At 37.3% G+C, this 19239-nt stretch overlaps 1 protein-coding gene across 1 annotated transcript; it reads right to left on the minus strand.

Moving 5' to 3' along the window:
* Nucleotides 1-457: 457 nt before the first annotated feature.
* Nucleotides 458-16516, minus strand: SREBP (Sterol regulatory element binding protein). Its single transcript, XM_034969594.2, has 16 exons — nucleotides 16317-16516; nucleotides 15612-16232; nucleotides 15004-15263; nucleotides 13691-13921; nucleotides 13020-13212; nucleotides 11860-12047; nucleotides 10100-10287; nucleotides 9379-9615; nucleotides 8682-8874; nucleotides 7878-8013; nucleotides 6617-6767; nucleotides 6035-6134; nucleotides 3846-3923; nucleotides 2587-2760; nucleotides 2296-2431; nucleotides 458-1444 (listed from the first exon to the last, which is right to left on the minus strand). The coding sequence occupies exons 1-16, from the start codon at nucleotides 16381-16383 to the stop codon at nucleotides 1227-1229; spliced, it is 3171 nt and encodes a 1056-aa protein (XP_034825485.1). The 5' UTR covers nucleotides 16384-16516; the 3' UTR covers nucleotides 458-1226.
* Between the last annotated feature and the right edge of the window lie 2723 nt (nucleotides 16517-19239).

A 19239-nucleotide genomic window follows, 5' to 3' on the forward strand; every position in this document is an offset into this window, starting at 1 on the left:
CTAAGAACATTCATCGAAGAACAAAACAAAATAACAGAACAAGCCCCACCCCACCCAAAGAAGTTGGAAGTACTACTACGATTCCTATGTCGATGGCCCCACCACACTGGGATCCGTAATCACACTTTGTGCACTGCGCAGTCATAGATAATATACTAATGTGCGCAGTCACCAATCATGCGCCTCGTGATCAGATTAGACTAGTTCTAATAAACCTCTATATTTATGTATATAAAAATGAAGCGCTGAATGTGCTGCTGATCGCAAATCTCGAGAAAAGCTAAACCGATTTCGCTAATTCTTTTTTATAATATTCCATGAAGTCCTACGAGGATGGTGAGGAGGTACGAGGAAAACAGAAAAAATTAAAAAAAAATTAAAATTAAAAAAAAATTTAATCGACTGTTAGGCGGTACGAAGTTCGCAGGGTCAGCTAGTTGGTAATAAATAAAACAAATTTCTCTATAAAAAAATTATTAAGTATTAAAATTTTTATCATTCTTTAATATTGATTGCACATAGTAATCAACTAACAATAGCAATGCACAACAGCTTTCAATAGATGTGAGTTGATAGTAGTGTCTATTGACATTATATTATAATACACTGTTAATTTTATTATAATAAGAAAATAGTTAGGTACCTATGTACATAATAATTTTATTATAATATAGGTGTGGACAGATAACTGATAACATACTTAAATTATATTATTCCTGAGTCATCCAATTTAAAAAGCCTAAACTCTACTATACAGTATTAAATACAGCATTCATATTTGTCGGGGTTTTCATGGCTGATCGTCGTAGCACAAACGCAGCGAGAACTACACATATTTAGTACGCATACTATGTTAAATATTTATTTAAAAATCTAGATTAGAAAACATGATATCTTTTAGGTAAAATATTATGGTTAAATAATTATGTATCATGTCACACGGATTGGTAAACAACAGTGTTTTCTTAGTGAAATACTGTGAATTACAACTTCAATCCATGTGACATCACAGTCGGCATTCATCATGGCGTCATCAGCTTCGTGCAATTAGAATATTTTGTAAAAAAAATGATTTTTTTTATAAAAATCATTAAATTATTTTATAAACTGAAATTAACATTCTTCGATTGTGTTAGATTTTTTCTCGCTTGGTGTAAAATACTGTATTGTATTGAAGGCCGAAACTCAATGTTCTTTTATCTGCCGACACCTATATCGAGTCTCGTTCAGGGGGCGGCTGGCAGCGAGCCGACAGACTTCATGAGGTGGTAGCAGTGCGGCAGGCGGCTGCGGTGGCCGATCTTCTGCAGCATGGCGGCGGCCTGCGCCAGCATGCCGGCACGCTCGCCCGGCGCCGCCAGCACCGCGCCCGGCAGGTGCTTGCATGCCATGTACAGCGCCACCGCGCGCTCGCCTTCGCCGCCGCTGCCTTCTAGAGACCGCTCTGTGGAAGCCAGCAGGGTTAAAGTCAACAAAAAAAGGTTACTACTTAGAACAACTCGCCAATGTTGTCAAGACACTTGTAAAATCAGAGTAAAACAGACCTACAGATGATTGGGTATTTGACTATATCAAAAATAAATTATTTCTCAGTGATTATTAAATAGAGGGTCTTCCAAAATACGTAAAATCCACGTCCTTTGTTGGTTTTAAGTGTATGTAATAACCATTTCAAATTATCGATTAAAATAAAAAAATCATGTCAAATGATTGTGACGTCACACACCGGTATTTCATAGAATCTCGCATACTAAGCGCGCGTTTTGACGTTTGATAAAAAGTTATTAACTAGTTGTCAAATACCGTATTGTTTTAAAGTCGTTTTTTAGTACAGCCGATTTTTGATTTGCAATATTTTCGATTATGGCGCTGTCGTTAGAGATATGGACGAGTTCAAATCGTAATATTTTATCAACGTTGACGCGTTGTTTCGTACTAATGTCATTCGTCCACGTAGATTGAAGTATTTTTCTCCCAAATGCTCGGAAATTGCTTGAGCATTAAGTCACGTTGAAATCGGTCGAGTAGTCGAGGCATAAAGAAGTAACAAAATTACAAGCAACATACCTATTTATTTTTCAGATTTGGTAGAATACAATACAGTACCCGGCAGGAAAGATACGTCGACCTTTAGAAAGAGAGTAGAGCGTTGTATCTGTCGTTGAGGCCGACAAAATGTCACATAGGTATGAGTGACAGAGACAACGCTCTACAGAGCCGAAATCTCATTCTAAAGGTCGATGTACAATATTTCTTGCGGGCTACTGTATGGATTTTGGGTGAAGATAAATTTACCTTTTCCGCATATAATGGAGGAGCGGTTGAGGCGGGGCCGCAGGCTGCCGTCCAGCAGCTGCTGCGTGCGGCGCGGCGCCGCGCCCGCCATCATGCGGCAGACGGCCGACTGCAGGAACACGCGCGACGTCACCCACTGCGCACAACACACACAATATGTTACAATCAACGATACTCAGTTCGCACGTTCATAATGGCTCAACATTAGTGTCCGCAGCCCTTGACTCCCCACTCCTGGACTTGTCTACCACACCCCCTCACAGCACCCAATCACAGCACAGCTGCACTCACCGGCAGCGTCTGCGACAGTCGGCGCAGCGAGTGCAAGTCTCTCTGGAAGGCGCGCAGGTGTCGATGCGGCGCGGGCGGCGTGATCGCGGCGCGGGCTTCCCCCACCCCTGGACTCGCCTCCCACACCCCCGCGCGCACCTCCAGCACCCAATCACAGCACAGCACCTGCATCAGCTGCACGAAACAATGTTCGTATTTTAAAAATTTCAATGAAACGCCCCCGAATAGAAACACGAAAGCTAATATAGGCAAACGTGCAACCAATATGGTGTTGGACTGTAGTCATAAAACGATGTGATTTTTTGTATAGTGATTTTGTAAAAATAGAGTATGTAATTTTTTCTGAAAAATATTTCTTATGTTAAAAAATTTAAAAATGTTTGTCGTTTACTCATTATAACGTCATTATTCACTTTCCGTACAGTGTCATTTTAATAAATTAATTATGTTAAAAATAAATAAAAATCATGATTTTTTATAATTATTCTCTTTAATTAATTATAAAAATCATGATTTTTTATAATTATTCTCTTTAATAAATAATTTTAGCCCCATCAACTACCGCTATACAAAAAATCACATCATTTTATTACTACAGTCCAAGACCCGATTCACTGTTCGTTTTCTTTTTATATAAAAACAATGTAAAAAATAAACACTAAAAATAAAGTTTCTTACCATATCCAAAACAAAAAAAAGCTTCGTAAAATTATATTTCTGAGTGTAGGCGTGCGATGGCAGCGACTGCCGCGAGAATTGCCTTGTAGTGATATTGCACAATATATGAAGAAGTGCAATGCAACTACAATGCACTCCCGCAACAGTCAAGTCTAAATGAATCTTCATCTTGAAAGCTTAAAAAATTAAAATGGCAACAAAAATAGAAAAAAGTAATATGAAATCAAATCTGCAGAATCCGAAAACCAACATACATAATCTTGTAACAAAATGCGGTCAAGTGCGAGTCGGACTCACACACGAAGGATTCCGTACCATCGTACAAGAAGTAACGCTTTTTAATTTTTTTTAACTTTCGTGGCGCCATTTTGAATTTTTTATTATTTGTTGTTATAAAAGCATTCTGTGAAAATTCCAAATCTCTACCTATGACGGTTCACGAGATAGGTACAGCCCACTGACAGACAGATAGATGGAAAGCGTAGGCTTAGTAATAGCGTCCTGTTGGCACCCTTCGGGTACGGAACTCTGACAAGTAGATTTACATTGTCCTTCAAAAAGGTAAAAGTGTTAGAACGCACCATCATGAGTTGCGTCGGCTTCCGGCAACAGTAGTAAGCCAGCGAATCTGCTAATCTGGTTCCAGCAATATCGCACACCTGTGAAAAGTAGCACAGTTCCAAAAATTCATTGTTAATTTTCTATAATTGTTATGTTTAAGTGTAAATGTAACATCCATACTATCCATACTACATCTATAATAGAGGTGTCAAAAAATAATGTACCTAATAAATTTATTAAATATATAAATTTATTCAAGATATTCGTTTTTAGATTAAAACAAAATTGAATACAATATATAATAAGTAGTGAAAATTTGAGAAAATCCTTCCTAAAAAATAACTCAGGCGTTCGATCTTTGATACGCCGCGCGCGGCGCGACCGAGCGACGATATTAGAATAAAATATATTAGGTAGGTACAGCTGAATACAAATATCGTCGCGATTCGACGGTGAATAATTATTACATCGAATTTTCGTATTGGCCTGTTACATGTTGACTGTGATGATACGAGTATGCGGCTAGTATTTTTATCATTTTGTTTGTTTCGTAATAAATTTTGAATGCAGTTTTATTTATTTGTGAACTTGAGTGTCGATAAATATTTAATGCGAATAATTGTAATGTAGATTAGGCAAAATAATGTAGATTAGGTACATTTTTGTGTTGTGATAGATTTGTGTCGCGCGTTAATAATACCTATTATAGTAGATTTGTTCTTTTTGGAAATACTTGCGTCATTTTATAAATCGTATGAGAAAAAGTTTTTCAAAGTGTAGGTATTATCATACATTTAAGTATTATAGGTAATAGGTTAGGTACGTGAAGTGGTATTGTTCTTTTTAGAAATCATCATCATCATTTTATAATTCGTATGATAATAAATATAGTAGTTACCTACTAAAAAGATTTTTTTATAGGTAACTAGGTAAACTTACCTACCTATTGTATTGTAGGTATCTACTTGACATTGCTTTATCGTTCTACTTGTTTTTATTTTTACATACATAGGTAGGTACTAGGTACTGTATTCCGCGACAGGTTGAGATGGCAATCGGGGTATGAGGCGGGGGTGACACCCCGCACACCCGCACGTCACCCTCGCTCGCCCGCACTGGGTTAGCACAGGGGCCGTGCGGGTGTGCGGGGCATTCCCTCCCCGATTGCCATTTCGACCTGTCGCGAAGGTATGGATTGGGTACCTATTAAGAGTAAAATTTAAATCAATCGAGTTAAATACAAGCTATACCCTAGTTCTCGACCTTATTGACGGTTATGAGAAAGTTGTTTTTTGTCATATTCTTGTTCAGTAGGTATCATTCATAGATTGTTAAAATGTTGTTCCCTATGTCAATAAGGTCGGAAATCGCTTGCACCCATTTATCTGCTTGCGCCTCATGGTGAAATCGGTGCAAGCAAATCTCGACCTTATTGACGGTTATGAGAAAGTTGTTTTTTGTCATATTCTTGCTCAGTATAATTCATAGATTGCTAAAATGCTGTTTTCTGACGTATGTCAATAAGGTCGAAAATCGATTGCACCCATTTTTCTGCTTGCGCCTCACGGTTCAAGCAATTTTTTTTTTGTAACAAAATAATGTAACGTTAATAATTATTAAATATTTGTCTGTAACACGTGATAATATTGTGATACACACATGAACCTGTATTTGACACCTCTAATCTATAATACTAATATTATAAATGCGAAATCGTGCCAATCTGTCTGGATTTTGATGAAATTTGGTACGGAGTTAGCTTACATCCCGTGGACGGACGCTACTTTTTATCCCAGAAATTTAAAGAGTTCCGACCGGATTTTTGAAGGCCTGTCCGTTCAGTTAATTTAAATGAAATTTGGTACAGAGGTGCGTCCCGAAAATTTACATAGTAACGTTTTATCCCGGAAAAGCAAAGAGTGCCCACGGGATTTTTAAAAACCTCAATTCACGCGGACGAAGTCGCAGGCATCACCTAGTGAGAAATAAAAGTAGACTAATAGTTTTTAGTGGCTTTACTTTTACTACTGAAACCCCTCCACCACCTACCACAAAATTTTTAGTTTGATCCTACATATAGTTCTTTATAAAACATCAGTTTTAAGTAAATTCCCACGTTTCAAAGACAATAATAATAACTCAAAAAGTAATTTTTGCCGTTTACCGTATTGTAGAAATAGGATGGCAAAAAAACAGATAAAAAACGTACCTTGAGTATAGTATCGGAAGTCCTCTCGACGGAGTGTTCATCTTTGCAGTGCGCGAGGCTGAGCAGGCCGCGACGGCTTTTGTACGCCGCGTGGAGCGCCCTGCAACGCGCAACGCAGCTTGTTTACACCCGCCAAGACAATCGTTATTAATATCACAACTATAAACACACCGGCATGTTTTATAAACATCGTGCAATTAGAATTTCTAATCGTCGCACGTTTGAAAGACCATTGTTCCGAATTCTATTATATCTACTGATCTATCTCATCTTTAAAATATTATGCTAATTAAAATATACTCCTGAAAAAAGTCATAAGTGAGAACGGGCAGGACCTACTGATGCCAACAGGCAAAACTGTACCTACCGCGCAATCTACTAGTCACGGATTTATAAATTACTATAGTTGAAAAAATGGAGTGAGTTGTGATTTTTTTTTTGTACCATAAATAATATATTAAATGTAATTTGTTCCAGCGATGTTTTTAGATCTTTCAATTGATTACTATATAGTAAACAATAGACCCAACAAAGTGGAAGACTACTTCAACAATTTTTTTTATTGTAGGTTAAGGATCTTACATAGGTAAGGGGTCATCCGAGTTCGCAAGTTCCTCGGGCAGGAGGTTCAGTTTGTCCACGATGTCGGCGGATTTTTGCGAGTCGGCGAGTAACCAAGTAGCCGCTACGCCCACGACGTTTGCCCACCACTCCATGACTGGGTCCCAGCAACCTGAAAACTTTCCTTTTTAACACTAGGCCACCTAAAGTTACTGAGTTAGGCTCAACGACTTTCTACATGATACTTCGCGCTACACCCGTCAGGCTTTGTCCTAATACAACGCGATTACGCGATCATCGCGTGCTTGCGTCAAATAGAAAGAAAGAAAGAAAATGCATTTATTTGTTGTTGGTGTCATTGATAAAAACAAAGTACAAATGTAACATTTTCATCTGTTACACCACAAGAAATAAGCTCAGCATGTCTTGCAACATATGCGTTAACAAGCATAATATGCAGGACGCAAATACGTGATCATCGCGCGAATGCCAATTAGGACACCTATTCGAGATCTGGGGCCCTACCGCGGTTGTTTGACAGCTACAATGTCACGATCGCAATCATCTCTGATTGGTTAATGCTCGCTCACTATTGGCTACAATGCATTGTTGCAACAAGAATCGCACAAATTCAGCCAATCAGAACAATTGAGATTGTAATAATGATTGATACAGGTTTTAGACAATCGGCCTGCAGTATGTTTGTTCGCGCGTTCGTACGAGTAAAATTCGCGCGAACTTGCGATCTTCGCGCTCTCACGTTGTATTAGGACAACGCCTCATTCCAAACATTTTTTTTGTTTGGAATGACGGGCTGGAACTTGATGTAGTACTTTTTGTTTTTGATAGCTTGTAAAATGTTTAAAACATTTTAATTCAATATCTTAGGCAATACTATCCATTTCAACCATTTTATTGACACTTTAGTCCTTAAATAAAAAAAATTGAATCGAGAAAACATTGTTTGGAATGTGAACCAGTAGTAGTACCCCGCTGCGTCACTCTGTCTTAGAACAGCGCGGTTGTCGCGTGGTCTTCGGCCACTACTAATGTTTCTCACAGATTCGAGGTTGTTTCGAGATATATTTTAAAAAAAATTAAAAAAAATTAAATTAAATTAAATAAATTAAAATTGTTTCGAGATATATTTTTTATCCAAAAAAGGGGCTGTTTTTTCAAAACATACACGTGCAATAGTACTGCTTCGGACAATTCACTTGGCCACAACTCAGCCACTAAAATTTCACTGTGTAGTTAAAGCATTAGGAAAGGTAAACTATACCAGTATGATGCGGTGTCTCGGTGGAAACGTCATCAGTGATCAGCTTGACGAGGTCCAGCACGTCCCTGGTGTTGCTTCGCTCGTCAGCGCATAGCAGCATCTGGAGGCTCTTCTGAAGAATCTCGAGGTGATATGCCTAAAACAATGATGATATTATGAGAACGGAGGCACTTCCAATCTTAGTTATGGAGGAAGAATTAAATGCTTGAAAGTAGCAAGTTTTCTTACAAGAACGAACGGGATGTTACACTTACAATACAATACAATTATTCTTTATTTGCATGTGTGTAGGTCATCGATATAAATGACAAGATATGCCCAAGCGAACAAAATTTTTCACGGTTTTATAACTAATAAATCAGCGCCACCTCTTAGATACTAATGAACGACCCGTTTGAAATCGGGTTCACCGAGGTTGCATTGTTGCTAAATAAACATTTTAGGACCAATGAGTCGGTGCCATTTTGCTCGTTCAATGGCCCTGTCCTTACGAAGTAATATATAAGTCAATGGTGTAGGTACATAAGATATTAATAAATCTAAGAAACGTCCAGCACATTAGCCATGTTGGCGTACAAATAATATAATATACAATAGGGATTCATATAAAAATCAATTAAGTGCTAGTTGGACTCGCACACGAAGGGTTCCATACCATCATACAAGAAATCACACTTCTAAATTGTTTTGTGATGTAACCACAAATTCGTGGTTTTTGGGGTTTCGTCTTTACTTGTGTTAAGTATAAGATATTGCTACCTGCCCAGAAAGTACCCTATAGGTATACACAATACATAGTCTCACCCGCATAGCATACGCGAGTGGGTCGGTGGCGGTGGGCAGGCGCGAGAACAGCACGTGCGCGGGGTTGGGTTCGTAGGTCCAGCGGCGCGCGCGCAGGAAACGCTGGCCGCGCGCGCTCGTGGCCCAGCGCACGCGCGCGCTGCCCTCCGCGCACGACTCCCAGCACCAGCGCACGCACAGCCGCAGGTAATATCTACACAATAAACATAGAAATGGAAAGATTTTTCAAGAGGACTTTCGGAACCGCTCTGTCTTTCTCATGCCGCGCGCCGCAAGGATAGGAGGTGTATGATAAAATAGCAACTTCTTATTTTACTTGACTTCTTCGTATTTGACTGACTAGACTAGACTGAACTGAATGCGTGCCGGCTTTCAGGCGATGGAAAAAAATATCTAGCAAAACGGATGATCAAAGGCACCAAACCAAATAAGAAAATTTTAAAAAGCAAATAACGATCAGTTTGTAAATTTTCTCTTATCGCTAGTCAACTATAAAAAATAAAAAATTAACCAACCCACTCAACCACTTTCCGAACGTCGGCTTCTTGTCCTTGAACATCAACGCAGCTGCGACGAAGGTCTCTGCAGCTAGCAGGTGTTTGATAGAGGTGGTCTGAGCGAAGTTAACCGCTTGCAAAGATCAGCGAGCTTTCAACTCAATTGCTGTGACTTGACAAAATCTAAAAAATGTACTAACCCACACAACCAGTTTCCGAACTTTGGCATATTGTCCTTGAACACCAACGCAGCTGTGACGTAGGTCTCAGCTAGCAGGTGTTTGTTAGAGGTGGTTTGAGCGAAGTTGATCGCTTGCAAAGCTAACAGCAAGCGTTCGCCGCGACTGCTCTGGCTCGACAAAATCTCCAGTTGCGCTAAACGGTGGGAAACGCTCGACACTTCCGCTGCCCAGTGTTGGGTTGCCCTTCTTGCTGGACTGTGAATCAAATTGTAAAAAAATATTCTATACTAAAAACACATTCATTTGTATAACTTGGCATCCATAAACATTTACAATACTAGTATTATACGCTTTAGTTTCAAGTTTACGTTGCTTAAAATTATCGCCACTATTATCTATAACCTGACTATGAAAAAGAGTACCTACAATAGTACCTGCTTTATTAAATAATTTGAATTTTGTTTTTTTTTTGATATTGTGTCGTGTAGAAATATTCCGATCGTAGCATTTTCTTAGCATGCCTAAGAGTTTTTTTTTTAATTGTTCTACATGATGTTCTCAAAAGTGTGTGAAGTCTGTCAGCCCAGATCTAAACACTAAATCGGTCACAAATATACCATCAACTGTTATGTAGATTTATGAACGATATAAAAGAGCTTAATAGAAGATTTTTTTCATGATGATGAATAATAAAGATGAACCTCGCAAAAAATAAGCGAAATAGTTCACGTTTCTTTACCTGTCACTCCACAAGTCTCCAGCTCGCTTGGCAAGGAATCCTCCAAAGGGCAACCGTTGCAATATTTGTCGTAGCATTGCAGATATTAGTGCTGAATACTTCACATGACTCTGACCTCCAGCCTGAACGCTTTTGCCACAAGCGGCCAACGCCCTGTGGAGTTCTAAACGAGCATTTGCCAAATCATCCTGCAAGTGGAAAAAAATAAGATTCAGAAAAACCATATTTTTATGGCTCCCTGGTAACTGATACCAATAATGTCTTAGATCCTAAAGTGATACGAAAAAAAAAACCTGTTAAGTGGGAGTCGGACTCGCACTCGTTCCGTACCATCGTACAAGATGTAATACTTTTATTTGCAAAAAAATGTGTTTTTCCTTTACTTGTACTATAAACCTACATGTACCTGCGTTTCATTTGTTTTATTTTTATTTTGTTTATTTGAAAGTAATCAACTGCGTAAATACATAATTATTATTTAAATTTAAATCTAGGTATAATAGAAGGCCAAAAGAGATTACTTAAAATTATAATTAAACTATTTTAACAGAATAGATTTAGAATAAATGTAGTTATATACAATAATAATAATAATAACATGATTCTAGGTCAACGGGAAGTATCCTATAGGTTTTGATTCCCTTATCTTGACAATCACGACAGACACACAGACAGACAGACAGACAACGAAATGATCCTATAAGAGTTTAAACTATCGTGAGTGATTTCCATTCTACATAATATTATCTCACACTTTCTACAGTCTCAACCGCGACGCGTGCGCGAACTGACTCCCTTTGAAAAGGACCCGGATGGATTCAAAACTAGTCGGGCTAACGTGAGTAAAGCCAGGTATGAGATATGTAGAATTCATACTATCTCTATTCTGTACGGCATGGGTACCTAAAGAGTAAAAATAAGTGCGAACCATAGAGAAGAAAAGAAGAAGTAGAAGAAAAATAAGTGTAAATAATCTTCCACGAAAATATTAAACATGCGAAACGATAAATTATTAATCAAACAATTTTGATCAAACTAAATAATACATTTTTCTTTCCCATGTATTTTCGTGAAAGACTTTTTACTTATTTCTCTGCAACATTCTTGTCATATCAAGTCCATGGCTTTGTATAAAAGTATGTGAACATTGGTACTGATTCTGAGCACAACCTAGGTTTAGAGTATTAGCATGCTCTTCTTACTAATGTAATATGAAAAGGACAGACACCGTTTGACAGTTTTAAATTTAATTTTTAGATGTTAAAACCCGTGATTTTAGCGCGCAGTCACGAACCTACTGTTTAAATTTGTATTGTGCACTAAAATTTAGAGTTTTTAAATGTGAAAGTCATGTTCCGTTCCTTTTTTGGCATTGTTAAAAAGAAAAGGATGCAGATACTCTAAATTTAGTTTTGAGAAAGATAACGGAATCGGTGCCAACTCAACAGCAAGGAAACTTTGATTGATTGTTTCAAAGACAAAAGTAATATTTTTAAATTTATAGACTAGCGCTTGGCTGCAATCAGACCTGCAGCAAGCGATGATTCAGTACAAGATGGAGTATGCTTGCCTAGAAGATGCCTATTCACTCTTGACTTGAAGGTACCCATATTAAAATTGGAGGGGAGAACTGATGCTGGAAGGGCATTATGAAACCTTACAAAATTATCAGTAGAGTAAAGAAAATAGGTACACTTGTATTGCTTTTAATTTAATAGTCTTATATAAATAATCAATTTATTCTAAACAAGTCAACATACCTTTTTCAAATAATTATCTGCTTGTCGCTTATGCTTGTAAAAGAGACCAGCTTCCGTGGATTGTGATTTTGGTACAGAATCGCCATAGACTAACAGTTTTATAAGGCAACCTCCGAGTATTACAAAATTCACAAGATAAATTATAAATGTATTGAACAGCCATGTTCCCCATGACGAACTACTTGAACCTGAAATAATTACCTATAGTATAACCTTTTGTAATAAAATCCCGCAAATTATTTTGGACTTACCTTCGCACAAGTTTAAAAAATCTATTAAAAATATGCTCCTGAAAAAAGCACATTACACAATTGAAGATTATCTAAATGATAAAAGAGCGTGGATTTGACCTGCAGCTCATTCCAGCAACGCACAAGACTGCAAATACTATTTTATACATGGCATAATCTTGTACCTATATCAAATATTTGAAAAAAGCAACCGCCGAGTTTCTTGCTGGTTCTTCTCGGTAGGAAAGGCATTCCGAACCAGTGGTAGATGTTTCCGACTATTCGAAAGTACTTGTAAAAGTTTATTTGAATAAAAAAGATTTTTATTTATTTAAAAATTCAATTCAACCAACATTATTTCCAGACAACCTTCATCATCAAGATCATCGTGATCAACCCATCGCCAGCTCTCTATTGATCACCAGTCTCCTCTTACATTGAGAAGGATTTAAGCCATAGTCTGCCACGCTGAGTGCGGATTGGCAGATTTCACACACCTTTGGAAACATTATGGAGAACTCTTAGGCATGCAGGATACCTCACGATGTTTTCCTTCACCATTACAGCAAGTGATATTTAATTCCTTAAAACGCACATAACTCCGAAAAGTTAGGGTGCGTGCCCGAGATCGGAGTGATCGGTCCCCCGACCTCCCGAAAATAAGGACGTCCAGCTATCAATGCAGAAAACCCTTACGTGTTATTAATAGAAGGTCACAACCCTCAGCAAAATAAATTAAAATATAGAAAGTGAAGAAACGAGAGAAAGTGAAGCATATTACTATTATGACGCAGACATCCGCTAGGAAAGGATTTTTGAAAATTCAATCCCTAAAGTGGTAAAAAAGGGGTTTGAAATTTGTGTAGTCCATGCGGACGAAGTCGCGGGCATAAACTAGTTTATAATAAAAGTAATAATATAAAAGCTCACCTAAGTCATCATCTGATAAAATTCTTCTTTGGTCAAATCTAGCAGAATAGTCAAGGGATGAGGAGTCAGACATAAAGTTTCCTAAGAAAGAGCTGAAAGGGTTAAAGGCCAAAAGTCCAACCATAAAGGCACATAAGGCTAAACGGGAGTGGTCACCCATGCCCATAACTACTTTTGAATATTTTTCTTCCACCTGTAAAATGAAAGTTAAAAAAATCAATGTTAGTCCAACGCAATTCCTAGAAACTGTAATCCATACTATCAGTACCCATATTATAAATGTGAAAGTGTGTTGGTTTGTTGGTTTATTGGTTTGTCCTTCAATCACGTCGCAACGGAGCAACGGATCGATGTGGTTTTCTGCATGGGTATAGTTGAAGACCTGGAAAGTGACATAGGCTACTTTTATCCCGGGAAATCAATAAGTTCCCACGGGATTTTCAAAACCTTAATCCACGCGTACAAAGTCGCAGGCATCAGCTAGTACAAAAGTGTTCCTATCTGTCTATCTGCTAGCTTTTCACAACCCATCGGTTTAACTGATTTTGACAAAAGATACAGAAATAGCTTGCATCCTGGGCAAGGGCAGGACCTTCCTATAGGTTACTAGAAAATCAAAGAGTTTCCACAGGATTTTTAAGAATATAATATAAGGAACAAACAAAATATACCTTATACTCTGGAGAAGAAGGAGAATCACTGTCTGTACCATGAGGTGAATGGTAAGGGGATGAAATGTCGCTGTGGGGGGGAGTGTATGCTCCCTCAAACGCTTGTTCCTTCACTCCAGACTTCTGACACACAAGTTTGAGAGCCATGTTCTCTTGCTTTAATCTTGTATTTTGATTTTGTAAGTATTTAATGTAATCTATTGTCTTACGTAATATTGCAGACTTATTTAACTGTAACAAGTAAGATAATATAGGCTATAAGTAAGTTAATATATAAGATATAAAGGTTTGGTTCAATTGAATGTTAGTAAAAAGCATAGATTATGTACAGTACGCGGACGAAAGTAATGTTCATCATCCTTTAGAAAGACATTTCGGCTTTGTAGAGAATTGTCTCTGTCACTCATACCTGTTTATGACGTTTTGTCGACCTCAACGACAGAGACAAAGCTCTACAAATTTGCTATCTCCTTCTAAAGGTCGATGTACATTACTTTCGGCCGCGTACTGTAATCTAAACTGTTAAAATTAATCCATATTCTATATAATTATTACAAATGCGCAAGTGTTTCCATCTGTTAGTCTGCTAGCCCATCTGTTTAACCGATTTTAACACAATTTGATATAGAGATTGCTTGCATCCTGGATGGACATAGGCTACTATAAATCAATGAGTTCCCATAGGTATTAAAAGACAAGTCCTTGTGGAAGAAGTTGTGTCATCTATTCAGTAAAGATGATAGCTTGTATCCCAGAAACAGATTTAGGATGCTTTAGAGTTCTGGAAAATTAGAATTTCCACAGGATTTTAAAAACCTAAATCTACGCAAATGATGAACTCGCGGGGACCATCTAGTTTTTATTCATGTAAAAAACCGGCCAAGTGCGAGTCAGACTCGGCGCCCACTGAGGGTTCCGTAGTACAATCGTATTTTATCGACATTTTGTACGATAAATCAAAAACCATTATGTATAAAAATAAATAAAAATCTGGTTTAGAATGTACAAGTAAAGCCCTTTCATATGATACCCCACTTGCTATAGCAATCTTACTTTGAAAGTCGAAAATAGAAATATTTGTTCGAAACACATTTGAATTTTTTCTTGTGATGTGACCACAAATTCACGGTTTTCAGATTTTTCCACTAATGTCTGATATAAGCCCTACCTACCTGCCAAATTTCATGATTCTAGGTCAACGGAAGTACCCTGTAGGTTTGTTGACAGACAGACAGACAGACAACAAAGTGATCCTATAAAGCTTCCGTTTTTCCTTTTGCGGTACAGAACCCTAAAAAGATTAGTTACAATACCTTAGCTTCTTCACCAACTAACATATTCTTTAGTTCAATAATTCTATCATTAATACTAGTTCTATATCTCCTTTCAATAGCATTATGAGCGCTTCTTTTGACTTCCTTCACTTTGGGTTGTGCTGTGACAAAGTTATCACCATCGAGGACTAATGGTATCCCAGTAGTCAGTAATGTTGGCCCACTGTTACTTGTAAATAGATGTATGGGTTGGTTTCCATTGCCTGATTTTGCATTTGTGATGATTCCTTGTGTTGTTCCTGAAAAAGTATGTTATTTATATTTTAAAAAAAACCAGTCAAGTGTGAGTCGGACTCGCACACAAAGGATTCTGTACAAGAATTAACAATTTTTATTTGTGATGCAACCACTAATTCAAACACAAATATATTATTCAAAGTAAGTTTATACGTAGTACACTTTTTGCATGTCTTAAATCAGAAAATTCACAACAAAAATAAAATAAATTCGTTTACAATTTTGAGGTACTTATTTAAGTATTTATTGTAAAAAATAATAATTAAATTATCAAAATTACGTTTAATAAGTTTTACACATAAATCTTTAAAGTGTTAGTGTTAGTCACCATTTGAATTGTTGTGTCTTACCTTGTACTGGTGCACTGGTATACACAAGTGTCTGTGAATCCGGATTGAGAATATTTGACTGTAAAATCACTGGGGAAAAGTTTGGATCTGCACTCTTTAAAAACACAGGTGTAACACCTTTTGCATTATTTGGTAACAACAATTGTTGTGTTGGTTGTTGGGGTTTGATGGTTTGATTTCTTTGTTTACCATCTAACTGCACAAGGGACGCCCTGCTGTCTGGCAGTTTCTGTAAGCTTCCCTGACCTAAATTTACATACAGAGGACTCTGTATTACTTGTTGCAGTATCATTGGTGTCTGTGCTGGTTGCTGCTGACAATTTTGCGTCACATCTGGCAAGGGAGATGTTTCCATTTTAGGCTCCAAGTTATAACTTTCTTCCCTTCCATACATCCCCAAAACTGGACTGCTCTTTGGCTGTTGGGCATTAAACTGTTGTTTTCTGTTATGTGGCTGCTGTGACATTAAAGGATTACCCTGCGTATTAAAATAAGGTGATGTCTGGGGTGATGAACCATTTGGGCTGTATTTCGTGTCCACGGTTAAAGGATCTGTTTCTACAACCGACAGCTCTTCTTCAAGCTTCTTCATGAAATCTCCATCGCAACTGTTTAGGAAATCTATAAACATAATAATTAATTATTGCGACTTTTGCGAGTCACTGCATAATGTTGATGCAATTCTGCGAAACTGAAACCACTTACCTTCTATTTCAGAGATGTCGCGTACATTAAATATATCGTTATTCATAAAGGGCTCCATATCATCCATGATCTCGTTTAACGATATGAATTAGGAAAATATGGTTTTATTCGTATTTTTTTTCATTACGCGCTAATAAATTAATTCCAAAAACCAAAAACACTTTACAATTTGTTTACGTTCTGAACTTTGACATGTGATCGCGCTTAACCAATCAAAACGATGAATGTTGGTGGCGCGATATTACGTCACAAACTGTTCAAGAACATTGATAGATGACAGCAGAAATATGACATCATTATTAATAATGTCTGTATTTTATTATTCGGTAATAGTCAAGGTAATAGTTATGTCAAAATAAAAAGTATTTTACTTTATTTCATTTTAATGAATAGCAATGATATTTTAAAATCTGCAACATGGAATTTCTTTATGCCATCCAAGTGCCATCTGTTAGAAAATTACTTAACTAATAAGTAACTATTTACAATCTCAATCACTAGCTTGCGCTAGACTACGCAGAGTTTTTAGATTTACAGATTTTTTAAAAGATTGATTACCGCTAAAATTTCTTATTTTACGTCAGAGCAACATAAGGTACCAACTACCTACTCTCACACTTTGTAACCATAGGCACCATTTCTACACTGTTTAGATCGATTAGTGGAGTCGTCGTTGAGTGCCAGAGTCCGTTAAAGTTCGAAAACTTGTTTTGCCTGTCCAACTAGTTTATTTGCGAATTGCCTAGGTAATCGGCAGTCTAACCACCAAACATTCGTTAGAATGAAAAACGCAGTCGTGTAAAAAATAGGCTGCTATTCATTATTTTGTTTTGCTTTGGTGTTTTTATTCGCTCAAAATAGGCTGAAGTACTTATACCAGAGACTTGAAAAGAATGAGCATATGGAACTTGTGCCAAAAATCAAAACTGGGTAGGTACGTTATTTATTTTGAAGTTTCATTCAAATCGTCTGAGCCATACCTACCTTTTTTTTTTTTTTTTAAATTACCAACATACAGAATGTTTAACAAATCCAATTTAGACACAGCAAAAAACCACGAAGGTTTCAACCTACCGTGGTAGCCTTGTGGTTACGACGTCCGCCTCCTATTTGGGAGGTCGGAGGTTCGATCCCGGGCACGCATCTCTGACTTTTCGGAGTTAGGTATGTGCGTTTAAAAAAAATTAAATATCACTCGGTTTAACAGTATATCTAAATGAAAACATCGTGAGGAAAGCTGCATGCCTGAGAGTTCTCCATGTTCTCAAAGTTGTTTGAAGTCTGCCAATCCGCACTTGACCAGCGTAGTGGACTATGGCGAGACCCATCTCATACTGAGAGGAGACCCGTACTCTGTAGTGAGCCGGCTATGGGTTGATCATGATGATGATGATACCTATCTACTAATATCTATATATAAGGGAAAAGGTGACTCACTGACTGACTGACTGATCTATCAACGCACAGCTCAAACTACTGGACGGATCGGGTTGAATTTTGACCTAAGGTGGCGGAATAGGGGTTTGGAATTCGTGTAGTCCACGCGGACGAAGTCGCGAGCATAAGCTAGTCCTTTATAGGTATACCTAACTGCGAAATAATTATACCTACCTACCTTTTAAACTTGGTACAGGGCTTGCATCACTGGGAAGGCATAGGCTACTTTTTATCCCGAAAAATCAAAGAGTTTTCCCACGGGATTTTTAAAAACCTTAATTCATTTCGAAGGAATCGCGCATCAACTGTTTAGTACAGAGACACCTTGCATCCTGAAGACGGATATGCAGGGCTCTTTTTATGCCGGCAAATGAGTGTTCCTACAGGATTTAATAACCAATTTTTTATAGATATCTATGTATAAGTAAATAAAAGGTATAAAAAATTATCGCAATTTCGATATTAAACGTTTAATTTATATTTATAACATTATATTATCTGTAAATAATTATAGTTCTTACTATTGTATTTAGGTACGAGATAAACAAAACTCGATTAAATTAGGATACCTACTATTATTAGAGATACATACATAGCTAATTATTCCGACTCGTAGGTAGGTATGTAGGTATATTCACTACTTCATGGTGATCAGAGTCTAGCGCCAAAGTAAGACAGTTGCAAAGTGGTGATCGCAATTCTCATTGGTTGGCATCATGGCATGACTCTTGGCAAATTCACAGTTGCAACAAGAATATTATCACATATCGCAATGTGCTACTTCCGTGCTAGCCCAAAAATATTTAGCGTAGCTAGAGGGGAAGTTCGGGCAAGTTGATGCCTTTGGAATATATATTCTTATCTAAATTGTTAATAGGGTCTTGGAATGTAGTAATAAAATGATGTAATGTTTTGTATAAGTACCTAGCGGTAGTTTATGGGGCTAGAGTTCATTATTAAAGAGAAAAATCATGATTTTTATTTATTTTTTAACATTAACGTCACGCTGTACGAAAGGTGATTAATGACGTCACAAGGCATAAACGACAATTATTTTTCAGTTTTTTAACATGAAATAGAGTAATTTCGGGAAATGAATGCGGGAAAATATTTTTTATAAAAAAAATTAAAAATATGGCATTTACGCCTTGTGACGTCATTAATTGCTTTACGAACAGCAGCATGACGTTGATAACTAATTAGGTACCAATGTTAAAAATAACGAAAAACCTATTTTTTTTATTATTCTCTTTAACAATGAATTCTAGCCTCATAAACTCCCGCTGTACAAAACATCACATCATTTTATTACCTACTACATTCCAAGACCCTATTAATGCCTGTAGATTGTTTAGTTGGTAATCAAAGCACCTACAGATCTATTTTCTACTGAATATAAGATGTCGTTCGCTTCGTTTTAGCGTTCAGCCTGTCACAGCTTAAGTATAACGTTTACATGAAATAAAACGGTAAAGTTACACTTACA

The sequence above is a fragment of the Maniola hyperantus genome, chromosome 6 (assembly GCF_902806685.2).
Source record: "Maniola hyperantus chromosome 6, iAphHyp1.2, whole genome shotgun sequence".
Lineage (NCBI taxonomy): Eukaryota > Metazoa > Arthropoda > Insecta > Lepidoptera > Nymphalidae > Maniola > Maniola hyperantus.

Bases quoted from the DNA above. Each gene is read 5' to 3' on its own strand.
- SREBP (XM_034969594.2), bottom strand. From the start codon at position 16,383: ATGGATGATATGGAGCCCTTTATGAATAACGATATATTTAATGTACGC. The intron at 2,761-3,845 runs GTGCGTTCTAAC...TGTTTCGTGCAG, and splicing joins AGCCGACGCAACTCATGATG to CTGATGCAGGTGCTGTGCTG. The intron at 1,445-2,295 runs GTAAATTTATCT...TGGCTTCCACAG, and splicing joins CTCCATTATATGCGGAAAAG to AGCGGTCTCTAGAAGGCAGC.